The following is a 25,720-nucleotide window of genomic DNA, read 5'->3' as shown; positions in this document are numbered from 1 at the left end:
CATTATCATCAGTCTTCTTCATTATTACTATTTGTTTATTTCAACTTTGATGTATGCTATACTTCAAAAGAGTATCGCAGATATAGTGCACTAATAGACGACTCGCACTAACAAAAAGAACAAGAGAAATGAAAGGAGTACCTCGATAAATAGGGAGGCGAAGTTTCAGCTTATAATGTCGAACATAGAAGAAATTGCATTAAATATAAAATCGAATATTTTATAAAGACTTGTAAGGTAAAAGCGTTGGATGGCAAGCTAGCATTTTACCATACAAGTCCTTATAATAGCGGTTTCGCATATCATAAGTTGAAAATCCGCCTTCCTAATGCTGAGGTGCTCTTTTTATTTCCGTTGGTCATTCTAACAGAGCTGCTCCTTTTCAGCGGGTAGGGCCACGTCACCTGTTAGTGGTGCGAATAGTCTACATATGAACCAAATACAGCCTTTGCATTACTTTATGAATATCTTTATTTTAAAATAAAGTTTGCTCCTGGGGGGAGTTCCCTTATCATTCGTTGAATTTATAATTCATTAAACCATGAAGTTCGAGAATGCGTTAATTTATATATAATTAAACTACAGCAAAAGGAACACAAAATCATTCTTCGCAAAGGTTTTTGTTGCACCTGAACTTACGTTTTTTTCTTTGCTCTGTGGGGATTCCATTTGGAAGTTGAGGAAAATACTGGGTCGAATTGGCATTACAGAGCATATGGTCTTTCTCGTCCCAAAAACAGTCCCACGGTGCACTGCAACGCCAACTTGACCCAGAAGCCTTTAGTAGCCGACGTTTAATGTGGTTCCTTATCTAACACTCCCATCTAACTAAGGGTAGTTGAACAAGAATTAAAACCCAACATTAAAGGGGCACTTGGATGAAAACGCCCCAATTTTTGAAGGTCCAAATAATTGAAGTATTTGAGGATAATATGACTAGATTATGACTATGTAAACATGATTAGTGAAATTTTAGCCTTGGAGCCACTTGCTATTGAGATATTTTGGTTTAAAAGCAAAAAGTCATTTACTCGCAATTTATATGCTGAATAAAATTGATAATTTTTATCCGCCACTTTTTTACTGTAAAGAAAATATGTTCCTTGGCTACCATTGGGGCCATATAGATAAGTGTAAACAAGTTTCAAGTCATTCAAGTTATTTCCAAGTGCCCCTTTAAAGATTCCTATTTACTGTTAAAATAAATCGAAAAATGCTCTCAAAGATTTATCCTCGACGTGAATTTTTGGACAGCAAATCCTGTCCTGAAGAAAACGGAAGAAAAATCTTTATAGAACTGCTTTTAGTTTTGGACCCGGAAGTAGTTTTTCCATACTATTGACGTCCCACTTATTTAAATAAAAATCCTACATAAGTAGTCCTACCACAAGAATACTTGGAATGAGGATCAATACCGAACTCTTCTCTTACATTGAATTGCTTCTGTGCAATTATTATTATTATCATTATTATTATTATTATTGTTATTATCATTATTATTATCATTATCATTGTCATTGTCATTGTTATTGTCATTGTCATTGTCATTATCATTATTATTATTATTATTATCATTATTATGGCAAGTTTTATTTCTCTGTATATATCATGTTTACATTGACCAGCGGATTAAGTCTAGGCTGGTTATTGTTATTATTATTATTATTATTATTATTGTTGTTGTTGTTGTTATTATTATTATTATTGTTGTTGTTGTTGTTGTTATTATTATTATTATTGTTATTATTATTATTATTATTATTATTATTATTATCATTATTGATCCGTACGTATTGCGTTAATTATTCTAGATTTTCTCCACATACGTGGAAGGAATTGCCCCCTCCACGTTCCCACTTCTGCCAATAACCCAACCATTGCCTTCATCACGAACTTGAACGATGATCTGCAATATTAAATAAGCAGTCTTAGAAGGTTGACGTTTAAGAAGAAAATCATGAGCACCTTGTAAAAAAAAGGTTTAGAACTATAGACCCCTTGCAATGAGTCCCGAGAGGAGTTGTTCTGGCGGACAAAACAATGGATTTTGTTTTGCATAAGAAAAGACGGCTTACTCAGGTTTTGTACCCCAAAACAATTCCTTTAGGAAATCAATGGAAGAGCACTTCGCTGTTTTTATTTTATAATACACCTCTTTACCTTGGGTGTCATGTTTTCCCATTTCAGACCACGTGTCGCTCCCTAAGAGGTCATTTCTTTGTTCAACAGTTGTCCATGAGAAGACACATGAATATAATATTATATATATAATATTCTCAAGAGAATGACACGTGGTCTAAAATGGGAAAACATTACGCCCGAGCCGAGGAGGTCTATTCCGCATATCTTAATGCATTTGCGACACGTCTTCAAACTCATTTTCTTTCCTTCTAATTTCCCTGACTTACATCAGCTCGGAGGTTGTTTCAGGGCTTAATCTGTGAGTTAACCGTGCCCTGACTTTGATCAGTCCAGAGTTTGTTTCAGGATTAGATCTGAGAGTTAACCGTGCTCTGACTTAGATCACCCCAAAGGATGTTTCAGAATTTGATCTGTGAGTTAGCCGTGCCCTGACTTACATCAGCCCAGAGGTTGTTTCAGGGTTTGATCTGTGAGTTAGCCATGCCCTGACTTAGATCAGCCCAGAGGTTGTTTCAGGACTTGATCTGTTAGTTAGCCATGCCCTGACTTAGATTAGCCCAGAGGTTGTTTCAGGGTTCTATCTGTGAGTTAGCTGTTCCCTGACTTAGATCAGCCCAGAGGTTGTTTCAGGGTTTGATCTGTGAGTTAGCCATGCCCTGACTTAGATCAGCCCAGAGGTTGTTTCAGGGTTCGATCTGTGAGTTAGCCATGCCCTGACTTAGATCAGCCCAGAGGTTGTTTCAGGCTTTGATCTGTGAGTTAGCCATGCCCTGACTTAGATCAGCCCAGAGGTTGTTTCAGGACTTGATCTGTTAGTTAGCCGTGCCCTGACTTAGATCAGCCCAGAGGTTGTTTCAGGGTTTGATCTGTGAGTTAGCCATGCCCTGACTTAGATCAGCCCAGAGGTTGTTTCAGGGTTTGATCTGTGAGTTAGCCATGCCCTGACTTAGATCAGCCCAGAGGTTGTTTCAGGGTTTTTACCCAGTATTCATAAGAAAACCATTTTTCGAAATATCCCAGCATATCAAACCATACTTGATTCTCGACGACTGAGAGTTCGTCTCCTTCTTGAGCATTGAAGTCAAACAGGCACTTCAGAATGACGCTTTCTTTTGAGATCTCCTGTCAATCAAACATGGTAAAATTGAGTCTGTCATTTTACTAGACAACTTGCTATGATTGGTTATAACATCCTACCCAGGCAACCCTCGGATTTTAGTCAATACAACCAGAATCGGTTTTTGTGCTTGGGGTCCCCATGTATGACAGTTGACGAGAGGGGCTAGGAATGAGTACGAGAGAGAAGAGACTTATTTCCAGATTTCGTCTTACTTATAATATACACAACACAGGACTTCCAAAAAAGGATAAAGCGGACGTTACAAGCGGAAGGGGCTACATTGATATTCTTTTTATTTTTTATTGAGTGCATTACACAGTAAAGCCGTCGTATATTCGGCAGTAATCTACTGTTCCTTCCCATCAGGCACTGCAGCCTAGGCGTATTTTCATTGGTGCGGGATGAAATGGCTATACAATGCTTTCTCGTGGCACACCATAGACAAGCGATATTCCATGATATGGCACTCAAAACCGTTGTATAACTAGTATATATATATCTATTATCTATGGTATGTACCTGGATATATGATGCTGGGAAAAAGCCTGATCGTCCCTTACAGGTACCCTAAATGATAGTAAAAGATATCAATCAATCAATAAGCCAATATATTTAACAATTAGCCCTTATGGTCTAGGACTCAATAACCCATGAAGCCAAACGGGCTATTGGGAGCAATGGGTCTAGTTGTTTTAGTACAAATAAATGGATAAGGCTGCAATAATTTTTCCATTGTTTTCGTTTTCAAAACCGTCACTTTTCATCACTAGTGATCTATCACCAATAGACCACTAGCAGCTCAGCCAATCAGATCACAGTATTTGATAGACCACAAGTTTATACTAAATACAAATTTATTTGCTTTACTTGGCTCAGGTCATTCTACACGGTGATTAGGGGAAGAGCCACTTCTCATTGCTGTGACATTGTTAGATATTAGAGTTGTTAGATATCTTCTGTGCTTCGAGGGTTTTTCAGGGTTATCTGGTTTTCCTCCCTCCGCAAAAATCAATTCCTAAATTAATTCCATAAAAAAATCAATTTCTAAATTAAGTATACAGCTTCTCATTAATCCCATATAGGTGACTGTCAAATTATTTCCTTAATTGGAAAGGTTTGTTGATATGGGATTAATTAGGCAGCTATATAATTAATAGGTAATGGGATTTCATGCTCTCCAATCAAGAAATAATTAGACTAAAAAAATAAAATTCCTCTGACTGCCAAATTGGACTCAGCCTACGGCCTCATCCAATTTTGGAAGTCCTCGGAATTTTCCTCATCCAATTATTTCTTAATTGGACAGCATGGAGTCCTATTACATATACTAATTACAATTTGATCAACTGGTTTGTTACGACTGGCAAAGATTAAAAAACTAGTGTTGGTCACCCTGTTGTTTTACTTATGATAAGCCATACACTACTACTCACCTCCCACCAATTACTGTCAGAAGTGTTGGTTAAGGATATCTTATCACCAGCACTGAAACAAAGAAAGAAAGATAATGCTGATCACTGTTGTCATGGTTGTCACAAGGAACCTATAAATAGATATCGCAAAGCCTTGTGGGATTAAAATGCGGACGAGCATTGCGAATAAAGGCTTCGATTACATGGAAAAGAAGAATTATATCAGCCAAAACTATAGTTGTTCCATGAATTAGAAAACAAAAAAACATCATTGCAGCATGTTAGTATGTGTGCTGTGCTTTGTTGGCTGCATTTCAATCGCATGATGCACAACTGTGACGTCATCTGTGGAAAACGCTATTTCCTGACTTCCCGTTGCAAACACAATGCACATACCTTAACTTGAGATCGCCTGCATTTTCTCCACCATAGTCATATAATGCTACACCATATGAATTCTGCATAAGATAAAGGTATGGTAAGTCTTCCCCACTGGCGACTCTGCAGTTGCAACTCTGCAGTTTTGGATTGGGATAACTATACCTCCCTTCCTCTTGTGCAGTCCACAGGGATCTAGACGTAAATACAGAGATTTTCCTACAAACTAAGGGGTCTTAGGGATCGTGGAAGACCATCCTAGAGATGGAAGGGGAGAGAGGGAAAGTGGTAATCATTGTGCCACTTTTTTCAAACACTCGAGGTCATTCTCTATCTTCTTATTCTTAATAAAAGAACTAATTTTGTTTATTCTTGCACCCTTTTTTACTTCATTTCTTCGTTGCTACCCTTATTCGATCAATCTAACTCGTTCATCCCTCCATGTCTGCTTTCATCCCTTCCTTTCTCATTTCCATCTTCCTTCTTTTCTTCCTTTAATTTCTTCTTTTCCTTTCTTCCCTTCCCCTCTCCTCTCCTACACGGAAAAAAACTAGTTTGGTGATATAAAAAAATAATAAAAATAAAAAAATAAAAATAAAAAGACTGGTTCCACAGTGGTTTCACATATTCTTCGTTTGCACGTTACGTCATCGCGGCCATGTTGGTACCATTTAACAAAAGAGTTCTCATTAGAATCCATTGTTAACGGTACCACAATGGCCGCCATGATTTTGTCTTTTAACTGTCTTGGGAATGCTTGCAACGCATCAATTGGCTCTTCTGCCACTGGATTCCAATTTGAATTTAGAAGTTGATTTTTGTGGAGTGCAAAAAAAAACAAACAAAACTGCAGATCAACAAATATTCTCTATAATGAAGGAATAATATATGAACAATATGCAGCAGACTTACCCCTGCCAAACATTCCTCAGCTACATCTAATGAAATAAACTGGTATTAGTTTGGACTCAAAGACAGAGTTAATTTTCCCCTTCACAGTTCTCTGCGCCATCTTGAAAGGTAGCCGTGCCTTTGCATCGCAGCGAGATGAACAGTGGGCTTGCAATGATAGATACCTTTTTTAACACCTTGAACAATTATTCACATGTCTCTATCATTGCAAGCTCACCGTTCGTCTTGCTACGATGCAAAGGCACGGCTACCTTTCAAGATGGCGCAGGGAACTGTGAAGGGGTCTATTAGCCCTCATGATCACAATTCACTGATAATCTACAACCATAACCTATATATGCTCATATAGCCTACCGTAAAGATCAGCTGCATGTCTTGGCGGTGATGGTTTCTGTGGGATCTTCCTGATGGAGGGTGGGGTGGGTGCCTCATCTATGTCACTGTACGAAGCATCATCAAAATCATCAAAGTCATCGAATTCGCTGTCAAAGCTCAAGCTTGCTGCTGCTTTTGCCATACCTGACTTGCGTTTTGAAGGCAGCTGGAATAATATAGAAAAAAAAGATTAAAGATAAATAAAAAAAGACTGTATAAAACAACAAATAAACCCTCTTAGTATAAATACAGTGACAGTAAAGGGTTTCTCAGTGGGCATATGTTGGCTCACAAACCCAGTATATGGGAGGTGCAGGGTTGTAGCTAGGGGAGTTTTGTGGGGGGACAGTCATTCAATAATTCCGGCTATTTGTTGACATTTAATACAGGTTGTAGCAGGGGGAAGGGACTGGAGATCAAGCCAACCCCTTCCCCCCAATATCTTTGGACTTGACTCAGCCCTGAAATGGCCCCTCCTTGTAATGGGCTCCTGATCTGGGAATATATGCTGGCTCAAAGACCCAGTATGGGAGATGGATGCACCTAGTAATGGGCTCCTAATCTAGGAATATGCTGACTCACAGACCCAGTATAGGAGATGGATGCTCCTAGTAATGGGCTCCTGATCTGGGAATATATGCTAGCTCAAAGACCGAGTATGGGAGATGGATGCACCTAGTAATAGGCTCCTGATCTAGGAATATGCTGACTCACAGACCCATAGGAGATAGATGCTCCTATTAATGGGCTCCTGATCTGGGAATATATGCTGGCTCACAGATACAGTATGGGAGAAGGATGACTCTGGTAATGATATGCTCCCGGTCTGGGAATATAATGGCTCATAGACCCAGTATGGGAGATGGACACATCTAGTAATGCAAGACTCCTGATGTACAAATGTTTAAACCTACCAGTTCGCCTGAACAGTCTGGTACATTTTCTTGACATTTATAATGAACACTCATTCGGCATGTCTTGCACTTCACGCCTTGCTTCAAGAATCCTAAAATTGTGGAAAAAGAAAACACTTGGTTTTCACTGGTTGCCCAAGCAGCTCACTTTCTCACAAGTTGTTCACAATATCTATTAGGCAAAACCATAATATGCTAAGTTCAATAATATTTTAGCCATGCCCTGACATAGGTTAACTCAAGGTTGTTTCAGGGTATCGATGAAACTTGTTTTTTCTGCTTAGATACTGGCTTTGCTGCTTGCTTGGCTCCTCAAAAACTCCCTGAACCCCCTAGTTCAACCCCTGGAATGAGAGCCATAGGTTTGTTAGCCACTGGCTATCAATAAACGATAAACAAGGAAGATTTTGAAGTCCTAGTCAGGGTGTCCGCACAGTGCAATAATGATAGCAAGTTACCTTTTAAAAGTTTGTTGCAGTAATAACAAAATACTGGTTTCTTGAATGTATGTTCTACAAAGTCATGCTTGGCTGCACGAGTAGTCTTTGGTTTTGCCATGACGTTGGAAATCATACTTTGACGTTTATCATACACATCCAGAAGACTTTCATCATCATCATACTCATCATCTTTTAAATCCATTTCTGTGATGTGGAGTTTTCGCTGTATGTCTGGCGTAAACAGGTTAAGCTGTAACAAAATAATAATAATAATCAGATTTTTTTCAATTAATAAACAATACTTTTGAAAATATTAGTTGATCTGCTACTTTTACAGCCGATTGGAAATCAGATATATATAGGAAACTGCAATTATCTGTTATGTTCATACTTATAAAGGGAACATTGCATTAAATAAAAGAAATTATAAAAAAGTGTGACAAGCATTCCGCTATGTGTCGTGGGTCTCCTAGGAAACATTCTCTCATGTTCTGCAAGTTACTGCTCGTGCTTTAGAAAAGCGCACGGCATATGCGCAAGCTTCATAACCGCACACAGCATGCGCACAGGCTCTCTATTTCTCGAATTCCGCCTGTAGTATGTGGAGTGCATGTACAATACCTGAGCATCAGTTATTTCTTTGTGCAATTCTTTGTTTCTTATGCCATTCTTCTGTATTACAATATCGATATCCACATCATCAGGTCGGCCATAAGATGGGTTTTGCGTGTAACTGCATGTAGGAAAAAGACAGTTTAACTCATCGTTTTAATTTCGTCTCGCCAAAAAAGCATGAAAAACTTCGCTTTCTCACTAGAGTTTGTCCACACTAAAATGATCAAAAACACAGATAAGATTGAAAATGATGTAATGTCATTATCTGTGCATGCGAAAGTGACAGACGTGCTGGTGTGAATGATGTGGTGTTCTCAAAAGCCTTGGTTTTCGCCTGTCAACCATTTCTCCACGTTCCACTCTGGAGAGCGTATTCAAATTTATGCGTTTAATTTCAATGAAAACGATCAAAGTTCCGATCGTTTCAGTGCGGACGCAAACGCATTGAAAATAATGCATTTTTAAAGGAAAACGTATTAGTGTGAAAGCGGTTATATGCAGTCCTTTGACTAAACGTTGTCGTTTGATCGGCTTCATCCCTACACGCCTAGACCGAAAAGGATCATGGGGATAATTAATTCACAGTTACTAGCTCAAACGTCTTGAGCTCGCTGTTTTCGATCCCATTTAATTTGCTAAAACCATGCCTTGAGCATACGGCGAAGATTTAAACTGGCGAGCAGTTTGGATGACGCAAGTTCTGGGTAATTTAGCCGTTATCCTTTTAAGTCTAGGCGCGTAGGGATGATCCGATCAATGACAACGCTTAGTCAAAGGACTGTATAAACAATGAATTCCCATTTCAGCGGAAGTGTGATTTCCTATAGTATCATTTCTTTGTTTGATTGTTGTGCATGAGAAGACACAGGAATATGGATACTCTACTCAAACAAAGAATGACACCTGGTCTGAAAAGGGAAAAACTTGAAGCGCACTATACAGTTAAAGAGGTCTATTCCTCATATGAGGATTAAAGGATTAAAGGGGAACAATAATTGACACTGATCTTCAAAATTACGCAACCATATCAGCCCAAGACTTCTAGGTTGTTAGCTTCCATCAATCAAAAAATACTACCTCAGACCTTTGGAGATTTGACTGACGGAAGCAAGAACAACTCAGACATCTCGAATTATAGCAAATATATATGAAAATAGGAGTAAGGACCTCGTCAATATCAATATCATACCTATCTCTTAAGCCCTTAACAGATCTGAGAGTTAGTCTTTCCTTCTCTATTGTATTTGATAAATGTCTAGACTGAAATAAAATCAACAAACTATGTCAAGCTGGCTATGTAACAGAGGGCCTTGAAGCCGGTCTTACAGGGCCGTAACCAGGGGGGAGCACAGGGTGCAGTGCATCCCCAATAAAAGCTTTTGGTCCACTCATCTATCTCCTTTTGCTTTAAAATTGCATGTAAATGTTTTTTGATTAAATGAAGACCGCTTCCCATCTGCACATTGTATCATTTTTAAGAACCACTCACCCATTATTCCATTTTTTTTAAGTTTTATTTTTTTTGGTTTTTTTTTCGGTTCTGTTGTCTTTTTATTGGTTACCTTTTTTTTTTTTTGGTAACCGCTGTTTTGTTTTTTTTGTTTTTTGTTTTGTTTTTTTTTTTTGTTCTGCAAATCATTGCCTGGGCACCTCCCCTGCAAGATCCCTGGTTACTCCACTGTCTTACAGGTATAGAAAGGATAAGACAATAGAAATGTTTTCCCATTTCAGTCCATGTTTCATTCCCTAGTCATTCCCCAATATTATCTAAGACACGTGAATATGGATAAAAGTCAAACAAAGAATCTAATTCTCAAAAGAATGACACGTTGTCCAAGATGGGAAAACATTACGCCCAAGCCTACTTAGCTCTCTTAATAGCATTTCGAGAACTGCAGTTCATGGCAACAACTTTGATGAGTGAACAAGGCCTAAACTCGCAAACTCCACTGGATGAATTAAAGTTCAAAGAATCCTGTTGAATAAACAATAATTAAGACACACCTTTTTGGATAATGCAATATATTTTCTTTTTAGGACTGGTTCTGTTGTCGTGTGAAGGGACAGCTTGTTATCAGGTACAGACTGAAATGAAAACAAAAAGATAAAGTGCATGCCAAACAACCTGTTAGAAAGACCAACAAGGAAAACAGCCATTGGGACGGAGGGGGGAGGGGGTGATCAGCTCACATCATGAAATGGTTAGACCGTTTATCGAAAATAATTTGGATGCAAGGCTCTCAGTCAAAATCAAACAATTGAAATACCACAGATTCGCCTTTAAGAAAAATTGTGAAATCTTTTTTTCCAGCTTCCTATTAGCCTCACATCTAAATAACTATTGAAAAGGGTCTATAAAATCAAAAATAGTTACACCGTACACTTTCCGGATTTCAACTGAGTTTAGACATAAACATTAGGACAAAAAAAAAAACACACAAGAAATTTAACTTCAACTTCTACACTTTAATGTTTGACACTCAAGGGTCAACTGCTCCCTTAAAAATAACATAATGCATCTGCGGTTATAATGGCCAGCGGTTGTCAAGAAAATCGTTCGTAAGTGTCAATTTTAAGTCGATTCATTCATATTTTCGATTGAAGTGTTTTTACTTATCAATAACGCCTTTTAAACCAATACTTTCAACCATGAAGTTCGATTGTGATACTATGTTCCCAGTCTTTAAAGCGGTGTCTACGATTTCCGTGGGTTTATTCGCTGGTGGAGGGATATACATCAATATTGTAGAACACAATGCGAGAATGGCGTTGGACACCAAGTCTTGTCATGCACAATGGAAAGCAAGCTTCGATCGAGCCAAGATCCATCAGCGTAGACTAGCCTTGATAACAGCTATCAGTGGGGCTGGGGCCTTCTATTGCAAGCCTTCTGAAGGGATGACCTTCCTCATCGGTGGATGTAGTATGCTGCTGATATTCCCATACACGCTCTTCATTCTCAAGCCAGCATCAATCGACCCGATCTATGATGACTACGACAAAATTGTGGATCGCGAGTCCGAGGAGTTTGTTCGTGATACCATTGTGAAGTGGAACAACTACCATTCAGTAAGGAGTGTATTGTCTTTGGGTGTACTGGTTGGATTTGTCTCCCAGATTCTACATGAAACACCCTTCTTCTGAACCACAAGGACAACACATGATCTGCCACGAGAGCACGTGTATTAAACGTTTTGATAACGAAGAAAATATTATATTAAATCGATTCTTTATGGGAACTGAAGTACTGGTTAAAGAGTAGCATGCAAAAGTCGTGAATCTTAAGGTTATATTGGTGGTATCTGAGCGAACTAGATTTATAAATTTCTTATCTTAAATTTTGTACAATTTAAATATTTATTTCTATACATGTTTTGCGTAGTTAAATAATTGTCAATAAGGCAATTGTTTTTTGTTTTCGTTTTAAACGCATTGCTTCTCCAAATCAGGATTTTTCAATAATGTGTAAGCTTTTAACATTTAATTAAAGCAAGAAACGTTATGGAAATTTCGTAATTGCTGGTTTGTTTAAACACTGTCAATATATTTGCAAAATGAATAAATTACAAAGCACACAATTGTGAAGTGAAACAACTACCATTCGGTAAGGAGTGTATTGTCTTTGGGTGTACTGGTTGGATTTGTCTCCCAGATTCTACATGAAACACCCTTCTTCTGAACAACAAGATGACAACGCACGATCTGCCTTGGGAACACTTATAAAACTGATCTGAAGAGATAAACTTTGATTTCGTCAGTACTTTATTGCCATTATAGTTCTTTCTCTCTGTAGAAATGTTCTCATGCACTGGTCAATTGAACCCCCCAGACCCCGAAGAGGGAAGGGGATTTTTAAAAGCATTCATGTAGTGTTAAATTCAGCACTTTCCCGCAGTTCCAATGAAAAGATTAAAATTCTTGAAATTGTTACTGTTAAAATTGTTAAACTGTTGAAGTATATTCCACGTATGTTCGTGCATTCATACTTTTTAATGCGCGTAAATCCGTGGTCTCGCCGCGTTAATTCCACAGGAAGCCCGAGCGAAATATTTCTTAATAGGCCAGTCTCTCACGGACTCGACTTACCCAGGAAGCCCGGTCAGAACATTTTAATTCAGCCTCTTGTTTGCTCGTTGATTCAGATGTTCTAGCCTTTGTTCTTGCCCAAACGAGAAACGCCTTCGCCATGGGTTTTGATCGTGATGCCTTATTGCCCTTCCTCAAAGCAACTTCTACCATTTCAATAGGAATGTTCGCTGGAGGAGCGATATATATCAACGTGGTCGAACATCCATCAAGGATGACATTGGACACCAAGACCTGCCATAAGCAGTGGAAAGAAAGCTTCGATAGAGCAAGGGTTTTCCAGGGAAGATTGGCTTTGATAGGTGCTGTAAGTTCCGTTGGTGCCTACTTTTGCAAGCCTTCCAGTGGCTTGACGTATCTTCTTGGAGGATGTACGATGGCTTTGATATTTCCTTATACACTCTTCATACTCAAACCAGCTTCAATCGACCCGATTTATGCTGATTATGACAAGCTGGTCGCACGAGAATCGGAAGAATTCGTTCGCAATACGATTGAGAAGTGGAACAAGTACCATGCTGTGCGAAGCGTTTTATCGTTGACGGTTTTGGTTGAACTTGTGGCTCAAATCCTCCACCAAACGCCATTCTTTTGAACTGATTGTAGAACTGAATCAATGTGTCTTCCAATTTTTGATTAAGCTTATATTTTTCGTTTTATTTTTATGCCTGAAATACAAGCTTTTTCCCATGCATTTCTACAAGAAAAGCTTCATATATATTATTTTTTAAATGTTAAATTATTTTTATCCGAATTTTTTTTCAATATGAATTTGTCCCAGATCTACTTATCATGTATGTCAATCATAATTTGATTTGAATAAAATTTGGAACTTTCAAGTCGAGAGTAAAGTAAAGAATTAAATGATCATATTAAGATAAATTAAATTTATTTTAGGAAATAATTAGTCAATACACATTGATGGTTTTAACGGCAGCCATGTTGGAGGAACTTAGGAAAAGAATTGTTAATGAATTCTTTTGTTATATCCTCCAACATGGCCACCGTGTCTTTTGTTATTTAATTCTCTTGGGGATGGTTGAAAGCCATCAATTCTTTGATTGCACATTTATGTCTTCACAGCCTCTCTGAGGAGAGCATTGGTCACCATGTTTTTATCTTTTGGCTCTCTTGGGAATTCTTGCAGGCCAACAATAGGGAGGGTAACTCAGATTCAGGATCTTTTAAGGAGGGGTGCACCAGGTATGATCAGGAAGTTGATAAACTCAAGCATCAATAATGCGGCCATATAGGGGAGGGGGGTTTGGTTGCCAACCCTATACTCCTCCCCTAAACCTACCCCTGTAACCTTACTACTAGGGCTTGCTTTCTCTTACTTATTCTTCTATTTTTCTTTTAAACACACCCTTGTTCCCTTAGTAGCAGGGATATTCTAGCCTTTTGGTAGCCCTGGATATCTAGCTCCCTTTTGATAGGGTAAGCTTTCTAGGGGCTAAAGGCTAAAGACCTAAAGTCATGATAAATGATTGGTCACTCCTAAAGGTTTTTCTACATGCTAGGATTCCATTTAGTCTTCAAGGCTGAACATATTACACACTCGATAGAGGTCTTGTACCAACAAGTGCCAGCATCCATAATACAGTTTGGTCTGCCTGTGGTTAGATGGCAGAACAAAATCCCTTTGCTCTCAGGAAATGAATTATTTCTTATGTAAAACAATTGTATTGTTCCTGCCATCTAACATGGCTGCTGTCACATGATATTGCAAAACCTCTATTGCAAAATCATTGTCAGGATTATAGAGTTTAGAAGCTGAGAGCCAGGGGTATTTTGTGAAATAAAATTATGATATGATTTATTTATTTACACTATTTAATTTAGTCGATATAATATAACAAAAGCATATTCAGATAACATTCATTTAAGAGCGACTTGGCTTTTAATTTTTATCAGAGTTGATACATAGCCTGCCCACATCTGGAATTTTCTTTGTAGATCGAGACCGTATTTACGAAGAAAATTCTGGATGTGACGCAGGCTAGTTGATGCATAGAAAAAAACGTCCAAACTAAATATGCATAGAAAGCACATCTTACCACAACATGTCCATCTTCTGGTTTTTGGAAGGCTTTTTTAGGGAGAGTGTATTGGCCAGGGTTGTTTGAATTCTTCACAAAATTGATAATGTCTGTTGAACTGTCGACCATTTTAAATACTTTATCCAGGTTAGCAAGTCTCTGGATACTCTCTTCATGCTGAGAAAAGAGGAACATAAACTGTCAGCACTTTTTGAATTCTAGTACATAAAATTTAGGTATGTGTACATATGCATGCATGTGAGCAGTTGATGCAAAAAAAAATATTAGCTATAATCATAAGGTAGAGTTGGCATTACAGTGCTTTTATATAGTAGTAAATAATATAATAAGGTCATTTATAATTTTTTAGATTAGATTAGACTTGAGTTTTCTTCTATTTTTTGACTACCACATATTATATATAGGTTTGTAGTTTTATAGTCTCATAGTCGTATCATTTACTTTATGTATTTATATTTATATTGCTTTAGGATACTAGTGAAAAGCACTTATAGTGATCTAGGTATCCTCATTATTATTATTAAATTATCAATATTATAATAATAAAATACTATTAATGTATTATATATACACCTAATGTTATACCAATATTATCGCCATTGGCATTGCTACGCAGCCACCCCAGACGAAAATCGTGACGTGCACTTTGCAATAGACTGCCGTCAATCAAACATGTTGACATAATTTACACGCATGTGTGATTCAAAGGCGCCAAAACTTGTCGATTGTTTACAACTATTATGAGCCACACTCTCACCGGGCCTATCTGGGTGGATCCAAACACGTGTAAATGACCTCAACATGTTTGATTGACTGCAGTCTATTGCAAAGTGCATGTTGCGATTTTTGTCTGGGGTGGCTGCATAGCAATGCAAATGGCAGTAATCCAAATTACTTACATTTTCCTTTTCTATATTTGAGCATACTTTGAACGTTTGGGCCATGGATCGTGTGCCTTCCTCAAGTACTGTTTGGAGATCCTTCAAGAACAAGGAAAAATTTAGAAATGCAATAAAAGGTTTTCATTTATTGAATCGGAGCTGACGCTGCAGGGGCAGGGGTAAAAGGGGAGAGGGACGAAATGGGCTATATAAAATGCACATATAAAAATTCTTTTAAATTTAAATTTTAAACCTTACACCCTGAAACGACCTCTGAGCTATCAAAGTCAGGGACAGAACTGGAGAACACTGAAAAAACTTGAATCAAGCTAGACGAAAGAGAGATGCTCAAATGAGATGCCATCCCTGTTCAGGAACAACACCCCAGAGGTGAGTAGGGAGTATATACCACACCACCCTTGATTCTCTCAAATATAGCATCAAATAAAAAATATAACTGTCTAAGGTTATAATATGTCAGTAATATTAAATATATTGCTACTTACATCTAACATTCGAGGTAAAGAAGTGGAATAAAAAACCTCCTGCATTCCATTTAGTGCCGATAACTGAAGTACGTATGAATTATGTGCATTGTGACAAAGGGTTGTGTAATGTTCTTGCTGAAATATAGAGGTTGCAGAAAATTAATTAAAGATTGTTGAGGCAATAGACAACAATATGGATCTTTGTCATATAGAAATTTTCTGAGATAATGAACAAGGTGTATTGTGGATCCGGGGGGGTACTCCCCTATATTTGCTATGTGGGTACATGCCGCCAAACAGGGTATGGTTTTCATCGATTCTACTCTAAAACAGGGTATATAAAATCATGCTTGCTCTGGAACAGGGTATATGAAATCACGCTCTCTCCTCTCCGGAACAGGGTTTTCAGCGATCTTGCTCTGGAACAGGGTATTAATTTCAGCGATTTTTAATCTGGAACAGGGTCAGGGTTCAGAGGGCTCAGCGGCACATCCCTACCCTAAACGGGCAAGAGAACCCCCCAGGATTGTGGACTAACTTTAGCACAAACATCTTTCGTTCATCATGCCTTATATGCCTTGTTCGTACTGAAGCTAGACTACAATGTATTCTGTTTTTTGCCTCTTTCCCCCTTCTTTGAAAGTATTATATAGTTTCAAGGTGCAGAAATATTCTCTTAACCCTTTTGGGTTGTTTTTCTTCTGCTCCTCCCAGTTAATTTTTTAAAAATAGTGATGTAAAGTATAAAATTCTCATTCTGGGAAATAAAAAAACCTTGAAACCTTGTTTTTCCAACTCAGAAAACTTAGGCCGAATTCATGACAATTCATAACTTCCTCTTACCTTTCCTTCTTTAGCTTGCTCCATATTTTGTGCTTTGTTCAATTTTGTACATGCATCACAATACTGTTTGTAGTGCTAAAATGACATGTATTAACTTAAGCCATTAATATTTATAATTTATTTATTTATTTAATTATTAGCTTTTCCCATGAGGGCAGCTGGGACACCACAACAGCTTTTTGCCAATTACGTACAGGGGTGGACCCGGAAGATGGTCGTCACCAGCATCTTCAGTGTGTCCTTTAAGTCTGCCTTATACAGGGTTATAATATTATATTGAAAACAGATGGGGCCTACGGTTTGAGGGTCTCTATCAGCCAGGGTTCTAAAGATTTCCTCCCTCCACAAAAAGTTACAAGGTTGCTATTCAAATTCCAATTCAATCTGTGTTCAGTACGTGGTTGGCTACCTTTTGACTGGCCTCCTCAGCTTTTTCAATTCTATTTTCTCCTGCTTCCCGAAAGGCAAATATCTGTTGTAACAAGATTAAAAACACAAATTTTAGTAACATATTCCCTGTATTTATAGCATATACCAAGCTACAGTCAACGTCTCCCTAAGGACATTTCATTATTACGGACACCACAGTAGTGTTTATTAATGACAAATATTTAGGTCCCAGGAAAATCAACATACACTCTTTGCTTCATACACCTGACCTCTACACTGTATCAATATGGACACTTTTTCCTGGCCCTTTAATTTGACATCATATATTTAGAGGTTTCACTGTACTAAAATGCCAGGGAGTATCTACTACGAGCAGTAGCTTCATGTAGGTACACAGACCTTATATGCCTAGTTGTTAAATAAGATGCCTCTCAACTGATGTGCCGAACAAGTTTACATGTTATCAATGAATCATGTTTAACAAATTCAAAGAGCCGGGTCTTAACTTAAGTTTATTACAGCAGTTTTATGTTGGTAAAGCAAATAAATCACATAATGGTGACTTACATGGAGTCAAAAACTTAATCATATTTAGATAGTGCTTTTATCATGTGCCGAACCTAATATACACATCCATCATGACAACTGATTATGTAATTACGTATACCCCAGCCTGTAAGACTGATTCAGAAGTTCATTTAGGTTCAGGACAAGACTATACCATCTGGATCAGTTTTTGCTAAGTTTGGCACATTAGGGCTCGCAAGTGGCTCATATAGAAGGGGTAATATATTATAGATCCTGGCAATTGATACACTGGTCAGGAATACTGACTCTTCTCAAAACACACCTTTTTGCAAATGGCTTTTCTTTTTGCAGCTTCTTCTGACAGCGGCTTGTCCACATTTTGAGCTAACTTTGTACACATCTTAAGCATGTCCTGAAAATATGGTAACCAGTAGTACTTAATTATGATCACATAGCATACCATACAATTGATTTTCTTTTTTTTTCTTCTTTCCAACAACAGTGTTATTACAGCTGTGCACATATAATTATATAAAAAATGAATTGTTAAAAATGCCAAGGAATTCCCACTTAGCTTGTCTATCTAAAGAGTTTTGTTAAATTGAGTTTTAAAAAAGGTACACCCTAAAAGATTGTAAAGTGTAATAATCTGTAAATAATAATAATTACTTGTGCTTCTCTTTCATATTCTCCAAGCAATGTCTCCCATGTACTCATGGAACTACTGAGAGCACACCTAAAACAAAGAAAATACAAAGAAAAATGAATGAATATGCACTATTTCAGGTGACACAGTACGTAGGTCTTCAAAAAAAATTCCAGACTGGACAGTGGGTGATCTGGCATTTTACTATCATGTTTCAATAATTATACATTTGTTTTCTAGAAACAAAGCTGGGACCATTACATGGTACATCAGTGGTTATTACAAAAAGCTCTGGCATGTGCCACAGGTAGCCCAGCAGTGAACTCAAGACTTGTCTCAGGATTTTTTTTTTTTTTTTTTTTTTTTTTTGAAAAAAAGATAGGTATGGTTCTTCATTTATCAACCAAAACCTTTCAAATCTCCCGAAACTAGGTAACTTCTGTCAAATTTCAATGTCAAGCTTTTTAAGTTAATTAATAAATCGTGCTAATACCTACTTCGAAATTAGATAATTATATATCACACCGCATAAGCAGTAGTAGATGCAGAAGCTGAAAAATCTTATTCTTGTAACATAATTATAAAAAATCCAATTATTTCATGTATAAATAAATAATGCAAATGTTATGATATATATTTATATAATGCATTCATTTCTCAATATATAATACCACCTCTTGAAGTCCTTTTGATGGACCAGTGCAGACTGTCACAGAAAATCAGAAATGAAATTGAAAAATGTTGCTTTATTTCAGAAGTTATTTCTTCAAAAATAAATGTAAAAAACCAAAACTTATTATTTTTCTTTCTACTCAATCTGTGAAAGACTCAAGAACTTTTGAACTTTTTTAAACTTCGTAAAAAATCGTTGGTTTCATTTTATATAAATAGTTTTTTATTTTGTCTGTTTCTTTATTTTTAATTTTTAATCGTTTACTTTATTTAAATCAGTTTCCCATATTAAATGGAGCACATAAGAAAATAAAAATACGTACAATGACAAAATATCTAGAAATATTCATAGAAGCACATATAATTCGATCCTTCAAATCATTTTAAAATATTTCAATTAATATGATGATCCTTTAGCTTTACAATATAAACCAAACCCACATAAATAAAAAAATATAAATTAAAATCAAAGCTGCAGACAGGACAAATACCAGAAAACAAACAAAACCCAGACGTGAGGTATTAACATATTATCAATCACCAACCTATCTTTCTTCATCTCTGTGCTCTTTCTTCTAAACGTTTCCACCGCAGACAAGAGGTTGTGAGCATATTGTTCCTTTATACTACGAATCTTGTGAATAAACTCCCCAGCTGTACAAAACAATATAAAAAGTCAAGAATAAAATGTTGTGTTTCAACATTGAAAACTAAGTTGTTTGTTCTATAGACAAAATATTATGAACGTGCTAAAAGCTATGGATGATATTCTTAATGTTTGATTATTTTCTTATGATTCGAGTATATTAGTCTATTAACTTATTGAAGTTTTCATTGAAGTGTGAAGGTACGTGTAAGTTGAAATATTTGCCTCGACAAGTTACCAAAGGCAAAAATTATACATATATATTAAAAAGAACTCTAATGACTAAATAATGTGGTGAAATTCTAGCATTGTATAGCTATTGTTTATAACTTAGCCGTAAATCTTAGCTTATATACGAATTAATCAAAGCTTTTGACCCTTCGTATTACGACTCTAGACAGACTCTAGTTATTCATCATGTCTTCAGAGCTCACCTGTTTTTATGAGTTTAACCAGATTTTGAGAATTACTTTTCAAAGCATCGTTCATGGTGGGATTTGTTAGTTCTCTGAGCGACTCCCCTTTAACACCGGACATCGTGGACGGCCGGAAATTCTGCTGAAGTTCATTCATTTTTGGCTTCTTACCACAAAGTCTACTCAAGTCTTGATGCACCTACTGTATTTTGACGCTTCGAACTTCCGAGTTAATATTTATTCCATATATGGAAATAAAAACCCTCTATAAACCGACCGACCTCTCTTAATCGACCACTAAATAGCTCAAAAAGCTATGATGCATTTCCGAGAATAAAACTTTTGGTCAACTATGAGGACAAAGCAAGAAAAAAAAAATTTTTTTAACTGCTTGGTATTCCACAGGAAGCCCATACAAGCTTTGAGAACTGAATGTAATTTAACGAAAACAATTAAAAATAAAATAAATAAAAGCTAATATTTACTCACATGAAGTGTTGTTTACGTCATCCTAGTTCAATTCTTTAGTAGTGATTTCGAGCCAATTTAACGATTTTTTAAAAAATTTTCCCTTGAAAATTCTCAAAGCTTGTATGGCCTTCCTATGGGTATTTTGGAACCGAAAGTGGTTTTCGCATTGACGCCACTCTTTTCAAAGCTTCAAGTTTCTTTATTTCACACATCAGTCTTACATCAAGTAAACATAAAACTTCAATTTTAGATGGGACTAATATAAACATCTACACTACCCGACCTCAGGTAGGTCAGCAATCCATCGAACTTCCAAACTCTTTATTCCATATATGGAAGTTAATGTTCAAGGAACGCCTGGCAAGAATCAACATATTGATCATTGTTTATCTTGTGAGTTGTTTGAGGGGCCTATATCGACAACATTTTAAGAAAAAGCGTAGTAAATCAAGCAAGGAGGATCGAGTATTGAGGTCTAAATAACGATAAAATTCATCCAGGAATCTATAGAAGGCCGTTCAATCTTGAAGAAAATAAGTTTGAATAGTAATCTTGATTCAGTCTACTAACTAAACACAAAGCCGGCTTCTAGAGAACTTTCAATTATTTTGCATTCTTTCATTATTCTTTGGACCAAGCAATGCGGAACTTTGAATATTTTCCTGTAGGATTAACGAGAGATGAACATATCTACTTAAATAAGATGACCAGTTGACGCCAAGCTGACACATCTAGATAGTGTCTTTGTCTCTTGTGAAACAAGATGGCGTCGTCCAGTGTAATCATCGAGATTGAAGATCCCCAGCCTATCCCCGACAAAGCTATCAAACTATATGAATACCATGAAATTCCCTATTTTTTGCGAGGAAATGCATATATTACGGATGGCTATCGTGCGTATTTGAACTCTAAATGGTGCATCAAAAGGTAAGGGAAGCTTTACATATAGTATTGTTTTTTTTATTGGTGGTTTTTACAGCCCCCATATGTTGGATTGATTGTGTTTGACATGATTGATTGAGTCTCTTCTTTTAGTATAGCCTATTCTTTGTTTGTAATCTATTTACTCCTGTTTCTGTTTCAGTTTGTTTATGATGTCTAATGAGTCTATTAACATCTGGTCCCACATCTTAGGATTTTGGTACTTCTCTTTCCTGTTAATTTATGATAATTTCCTCAAGATTCCTTATGTTGCTGGATCAACTCTTGCAGATTATTTGGTGTTTTCTGCACTGCTTATTGGATTCCAGGTAAATTAAATGCCATCATGGCTTCACATTACAAGCTAAAATATTGTGTGCCTATTTGTTTACTCTTCAATAAATCAATAGCTAGTTGCAGTCCCAATATTTTTACCCACTTATTCACTATAAAATAAACCTCTATTTCAGGAGACACTATTTATTAAAGTGCCTATCACCCTTCTGACAATATTCTCAGTGTTGATTCTACATGGAGTAAGATGTGGAATAACCCAAAAATATTTCATAGTTTGAGTGCGGCTTCTTGAAGTTATAAAGGTTTTTCCATGCCATATGCTAATGTTGTGACGCATGAGGAGCCATTTATGGTTATTTGTCGTTCCTTGTAATTCAAAACACGGGCTTCTATGTGAAAAATAGCTTGCAATAATTTCAATAAGAGCAATGGGAAAAACAATGACGCATTCCAAATTTTATTTATGTGTGCCAGTAATGTTTTGTATATCAAATGATTACTTCTCATATGTCACAGCATTAGTGTATGGCATGGAAAAACCTTTATGATTTCAAGAAGCTGCACTCAAACTATGAAATATTTTTGGGTTATTCCACATCTTACCCCATGTAGAATCAATAATCAGAATGTTATCAGAAGGGTGATAGGCACTTTAAACAAACTTCAGGCCCAGCCCTCAAAGTGTCTGCTAAGGGCCCATCATAAAATAACTGTTATGAATGTCGCGTTCTGATTGGTTTGGGGCGCATGCTTCCTATTCATTATTGTAATTTGTATTTAATAAAAGAAATAAAAAACTTGCTTGCTGTGCCGTGTGTAGTCATAAAGCACTTGGGGATTGGCAGAACACTCGAGAAGTGTCCAGAAGCACTTCGCTACACGTCATGCTTCTCCTAACTCTTCTCTCATGTTCTGCCAACCCCAACGTGCTTTATGACAGCACACATCACACACAGTAAAAAATTAATGGCTCATTAATAGATTTGCCACTGTATTCGAATTCTAAGGCCATTAATTCTTTCAACTATAATTATTTTTACTAACTCTAAAATATAAATTAAAATTAATTTATATATACCTGTCTTACAGTTATGCATGCTCTTTTCTGCTGGATATCACGTGTTCTGTTGTCACTCCGAGAGGGTTTTTCATCGATGGTTTGCTTTAGATCTTGCTGGAATATCACTTGGTTTATGTACCTGTTACATCCCTTCTGTTTATTATGCATTTTATTGTCATGTGGTAAGTCCATCAAGCTGGATAATCAACTGCTTGAATAAATACCTGAAAGAAAGCAAAGATTCCTTTTGATACCACTGTCTGAAATGCGACATTTGCTTCATGCTGAGAAAGACAAAAAATAATAATAATAACTTGACAATGTTAATATGTTGCAAGGTCAACTTGCAAGGTTAACTTGCTAGAAATGCGACCTGGAATATTTTCTATAGACAAAAAATAAAACAGGGCTTAAAATATTGGCCAGACACTGGAAAATGTCAAGCCCAGAACAGGGACTTGTCTGGTCAAATCTTTGCCTTGCCGGTCATTTTGACCAGTAATGTTTAGCCAGAAATAAAGATAGCTAAGCTTAAACTAATTTGGCCTGTGATTGTGGCCGGTGACTGATCAGCTATATTAGGCCCTAGAAAATCAATGAGCATTTTGTCATTTTGCTTGTGCAGATGTCGCCAGTAGTTGTGTTGTTGGGAGGTGCAGTAAAAGTACATATTCATTTACCTGTCACTTCAGAGATATGCCTTGGCTTGATCCTGTGAGTAAGAGTTTGTTGGGTCTCCTCAGATCTGAGAATGTTTTATTAGCAATACTTGACCTCCTTGAGAATTTAGGTTTAAATTTAAAAAACAAATTAATACCTGACCTCTTATACCAGAGCCTTCCAAGCACCAAAACCTGCATACGTGAAACTAAGTTATTAGACACAATTGATGCATACAAGGCACAGTTAACAGCATACAACACTGAGTATGCCAGGGCTAAAGATAATGGCCGGTCAGCCGCAGGTTGATGACTGGCCAAATTACTTTTAGCTTGGTCATACCTGAGTCATTTCTGGTTCGACATTACTGGTCAAAATGAATGGTATGTAGGACAAAGATTTGGTCAGACAAGTTTCAATTCTGGCTGGACATTGTTATTACTTTTAGTTCCCTGTATGTGCTATATATGCATGCTGATAACATGATGAAAAATATAATTTTAATGTACAATTCATTATTTATAGACTCTACGAACATTATACCTCACTGGGGTGTGTATACTTACTATCCTAACTATCAGCTTTCAAGCTCATCCACATTTTCTTACATCACACTGGGCACGGAGGAGGCTGCTACTGTTTTGTAGTATGGTGGCATATGGAGTGATGCCCTCAACTCACTGGGTCTATCTTAATGGTGGATGGGACCAAGAAATTGTTAAGGTTAGCTCTACGTTATGATATAGGAAATATTTATAAAATGCCTGTGCTCTTTCGTTATGCTGCCATGCAAGGTGGCCAATTTTGGAAGGGTTAGCCTCATTTTGGAAGGGACCAAGTAATCATCAACATTAACTGTGATGGTGCCAGCTTGCTTGAGAGGGCTGCGGAACAAATAACGATGAAAGGACTGTGGTCCCACACAGAGAAAAGAGCAACGTTGAGTAACGTCTTTACCCATCAAAATCTTGACGCCCTTTGATTTTGTCGTACAAATCATATATATTAAAATATCAGATTACAAACATTGATTGTTGCTATGAGCGCTTAATCCTTAATCAAGCTAGATATATAAAATTACAATAATTTGCTGAGAGACAATAAAACAAGTAAATATAAAATCAAAATATAATCAAATGCAAATTAAAGCTAAGGGCATACCAACGCCGTTACATTAACTCTGTTATGATATAAGAATTAATAAAATACCTCTGTGCTCCTTGATTACACAGCCATGTTAGGTGACATATTTAGTCAGGGTTAGCCTCATTTTAGCACCAAAATATTCACAAACCTTGTTTTCTAGCCACATGTTTCTTACAAGATGTCCCTCATCATTACAATACTGGTTTTTTTCCCTCATCAGCTGTTTATCCCAAGGGTTGTAGTACAGTATATCCTAGGAATCCTAGCACTGTCATTCTATGCATTTAAGATTCCTGAAAGATACTTTCCAGGTTGGTAAAAAATATTAAACTTAAATGTTCTACACTGTTGTTAAGCAACATGGCATTGATGATGATGGTGGTGGTGGTGGTGGTGATGATGATGATCATAATGATGCTGATGTTCATGATGGTGATGATAATGATGATGATCATGACGATCATGACTAAGGCACTAATATTTAAAAAATTGAACTCATAGATACTTAATTATTGTGTTCCAGGAAAGCTGAACTACATAGGATCAAGTCATCAATGGTGGCATCTATTAGTAGTTATTGCATTTTGTTGGTGGCATCAGTCATGTATATTTTATATGGAGTATTTAAAGGAACATGAATGTGAAGCTACTACTGTATACACAGACAACATGCCTGTGTTATGACCACTGTTAGATGTAGGGGATATAAGTAAGACATAATTTTAAGTCGGTTACTTCATAGTGCTATTTTTAAGAAACTTTGGAGGGGCAAATGGCAAATGGCGATCAGTTATTGGCAATTGCAAGACCAAAAGACACAGTGAGCATCTAAACATGCATGTAAACATGCATAATCGAGGCATTTTAAATGGTGTCATAGACTTTGTGAACACTAAATATCTCAACAACAACAGCTGTGTTATTGCCAAGAATAATGACAAGAAATACAAGTCATTTTGCATCTTGGAATAACGTATCACCTATTGCTTATTACCTATCACTGTTCACCCCTTCAAACGTTTTTGAAATATCTGTAAAATGTGAATAAACGAATGTGGGTGAGAAAGACGTATGGGAATGAAAACAAAAGATGTGTAAAGATCAGAAACTGCAGCCAACAGGAAAGTCTATTGATGTAACAAAGTCTCCGGAAACTTTGGGGTCTATATTGAAATATTTTAATTATTTATTTTTGTGAATA

The 25,720-nt window shown here is 36.8% G+C and overlaps 4 protein-coding genes across 4 annotated transcripts; 3 read left to right on the top strand and 1 right to left on the bottom strand.

Annotated features, from left to right (window-relative positions):
- Positions 1–453: 453 nt before the first annotated feature.
- Positions 454–20,291, bottom strand: LOC116306435 (uncharacterized). The gene is made up of 21 exons (XM_089040541.1): positions 19,983–20,291; positions 19,448–19,556; positions 18,254–18,320; positions 17,907–17,996; positions 17,076–17,138; positions 16,667–16,741; positions 15,842–15,958; positions 15,354–15,434; positions 14,452–14,610; positions 10,313–10,393; positions 9,498–9,568; positions 8,315–8,426; positions 7,712–7,943; positions 7,254–7,345; positions 6,319–6,505; positions 5,965–5,990; positions 5,071–5,132; positions 4,696–4,747; positions 3,782–3,829; positions 3,178–3,264; positions 454–1,906 (listed from the first exon to the last, which is right to left on the bottom strand). Exons 1-21 carry the CDS (start codon positions 20,119–20,121, stop codon positions 1,808–1,810), a joined length of 2,049 nt encoding a protein of 682 aa, XP_088896667.1. The 5' UTR covers positions 20,122–20,291; the 3' UTR covers positions 454–1,807.
- On the top strand, positions 10,864–12,238 carry LOC116306437 (uncharacterized). Its single transcript, XM_031716504.2, has one exon. It carries the CDS (start codon positions 10,958–10,960, stop codon positions 11,450–11,452), a length of 495 nt encoding a protein of 164 aa, XP_031572364.1. The 5' UTR covers positions 10,864–10,957; the 3' UTR covers positions 11,453–12,238.
- Positions 12,405–13,233, top strand: LOC116306438 (uncharacterized). The gene has a single exon (XM_031716505.2). It carries the CDS (start codon positions 12,495–12,497, stop codon positions 12,987–12,989), a length of 495 nt encoding a protein of 164 aa, XP_031572365.1. The 5' UTR covers positions 12,405–12,494; the 3' UTR covers positions 12,990–13,233.
- A 526-nt stretch (positions 20,292–20,817) lies between the features above and the next one.
- Positions 20,818–25,706, top strand: LOC116306450 (progestin and adipoQ receptor family member 3). Its single transcript, XM_031716517.2, has 6 exons — positions 20,818–21,362; positions 21,520–21,685; positions 22,743–22,895; positions 23,899–24,096; positions 24,740–24,830; positions 25,043–25,706. The coding sequence occupies exons 1-6, from the start codon at positions 21,199–21,201 to the stop codon at positions 25,201–25,203; spliced, it is 933 nt and encodes a 310-aa protein (XP_031572377.1). The 5' UTR covers positions 20,818–21,198; the 3' UTR covers positions 25,204–25,706.
- The last annotated feature ends 14 nt before the right edge of the window (positions 25,707–25,720 follow it).

Source organism: Actinia tenebrosa, unplaced genomic scaffold (genome assembly GCF_029948245.1).
Source record: "Actinia tenebrosa isolate PJP-AT-01 unplaced genomic scaffold, QUT_ActTen_1.0 PGA_scaffold7__59_contigs__length_16204524, whole genome shotgun sequence".
Taxonomy (NCBI): domain Eukaryota; kingdom Metazoa; phylum Cnidaria; class Anthozoa; order Actiniaria; family Actiniidae; genus Actinia; species Actinia tenebrosa.
Note: the sequence above shows the minus strand (reverse complement) of the source record. Positions and strands in the feature narration are given on the sequence as shown.

Coding starts and splice junctions, on each gene's coding strand:
- LOC116306450 (XM_031716517.2), top strand. CDS start 21,199: ATGGCGTCGTCCAGTGTAATCATCGAGATTGAAGATCCCCAGCCTATC. Junction 24,097..24,739: donor GGGACCAAGAAATTGTTAAG/GTTAGCTCTACG, acceptor TTCCCTCATCAG/CTGTTTATCCCAAGGGTTGT. Junction 24,831..25,042: donor TCCTGAAAGATACTTTCCAG/GTTGGTAAAAAA, acceptor ATTGTGTTCCAG/GAAAGCTGAACTACATAGGA.
- LOC116306438 (XM_031716505.2), top strand. CDS start 12,495: ATGGGTTTTGATCGTGATGCCTTATTGCCCTTCCTCAAAGCAACTTCT.
- LOC116306435 (XM_089040541.1), bottom strand. CDS start 20,121: ATGAATGAACTTCAGCAGAATTTCCGGCCGTCCACGATGTCCGGTGTT. Junction 8,427..9,497: donor GTTAAGGGCTTAAGAGATAG/GTATGATATTGA, acceptor TCCTACATGCAG/TTACACGCAAAACCCATCTT. Junction 3,830..4,695: donor CTGACAGTAATTGGTGGGAG/GTGAGTAGTAGT, acceptor ACTATCATTTAG/GGTACCTGTAAGGGACGATC.
- LOC116306437 (XM_031716504.2), top strand. CDS start 10,958: ATGAAGTTCGATTGTGATACTATGTTCCCAGTCTTTAAAGCGGTGTCT.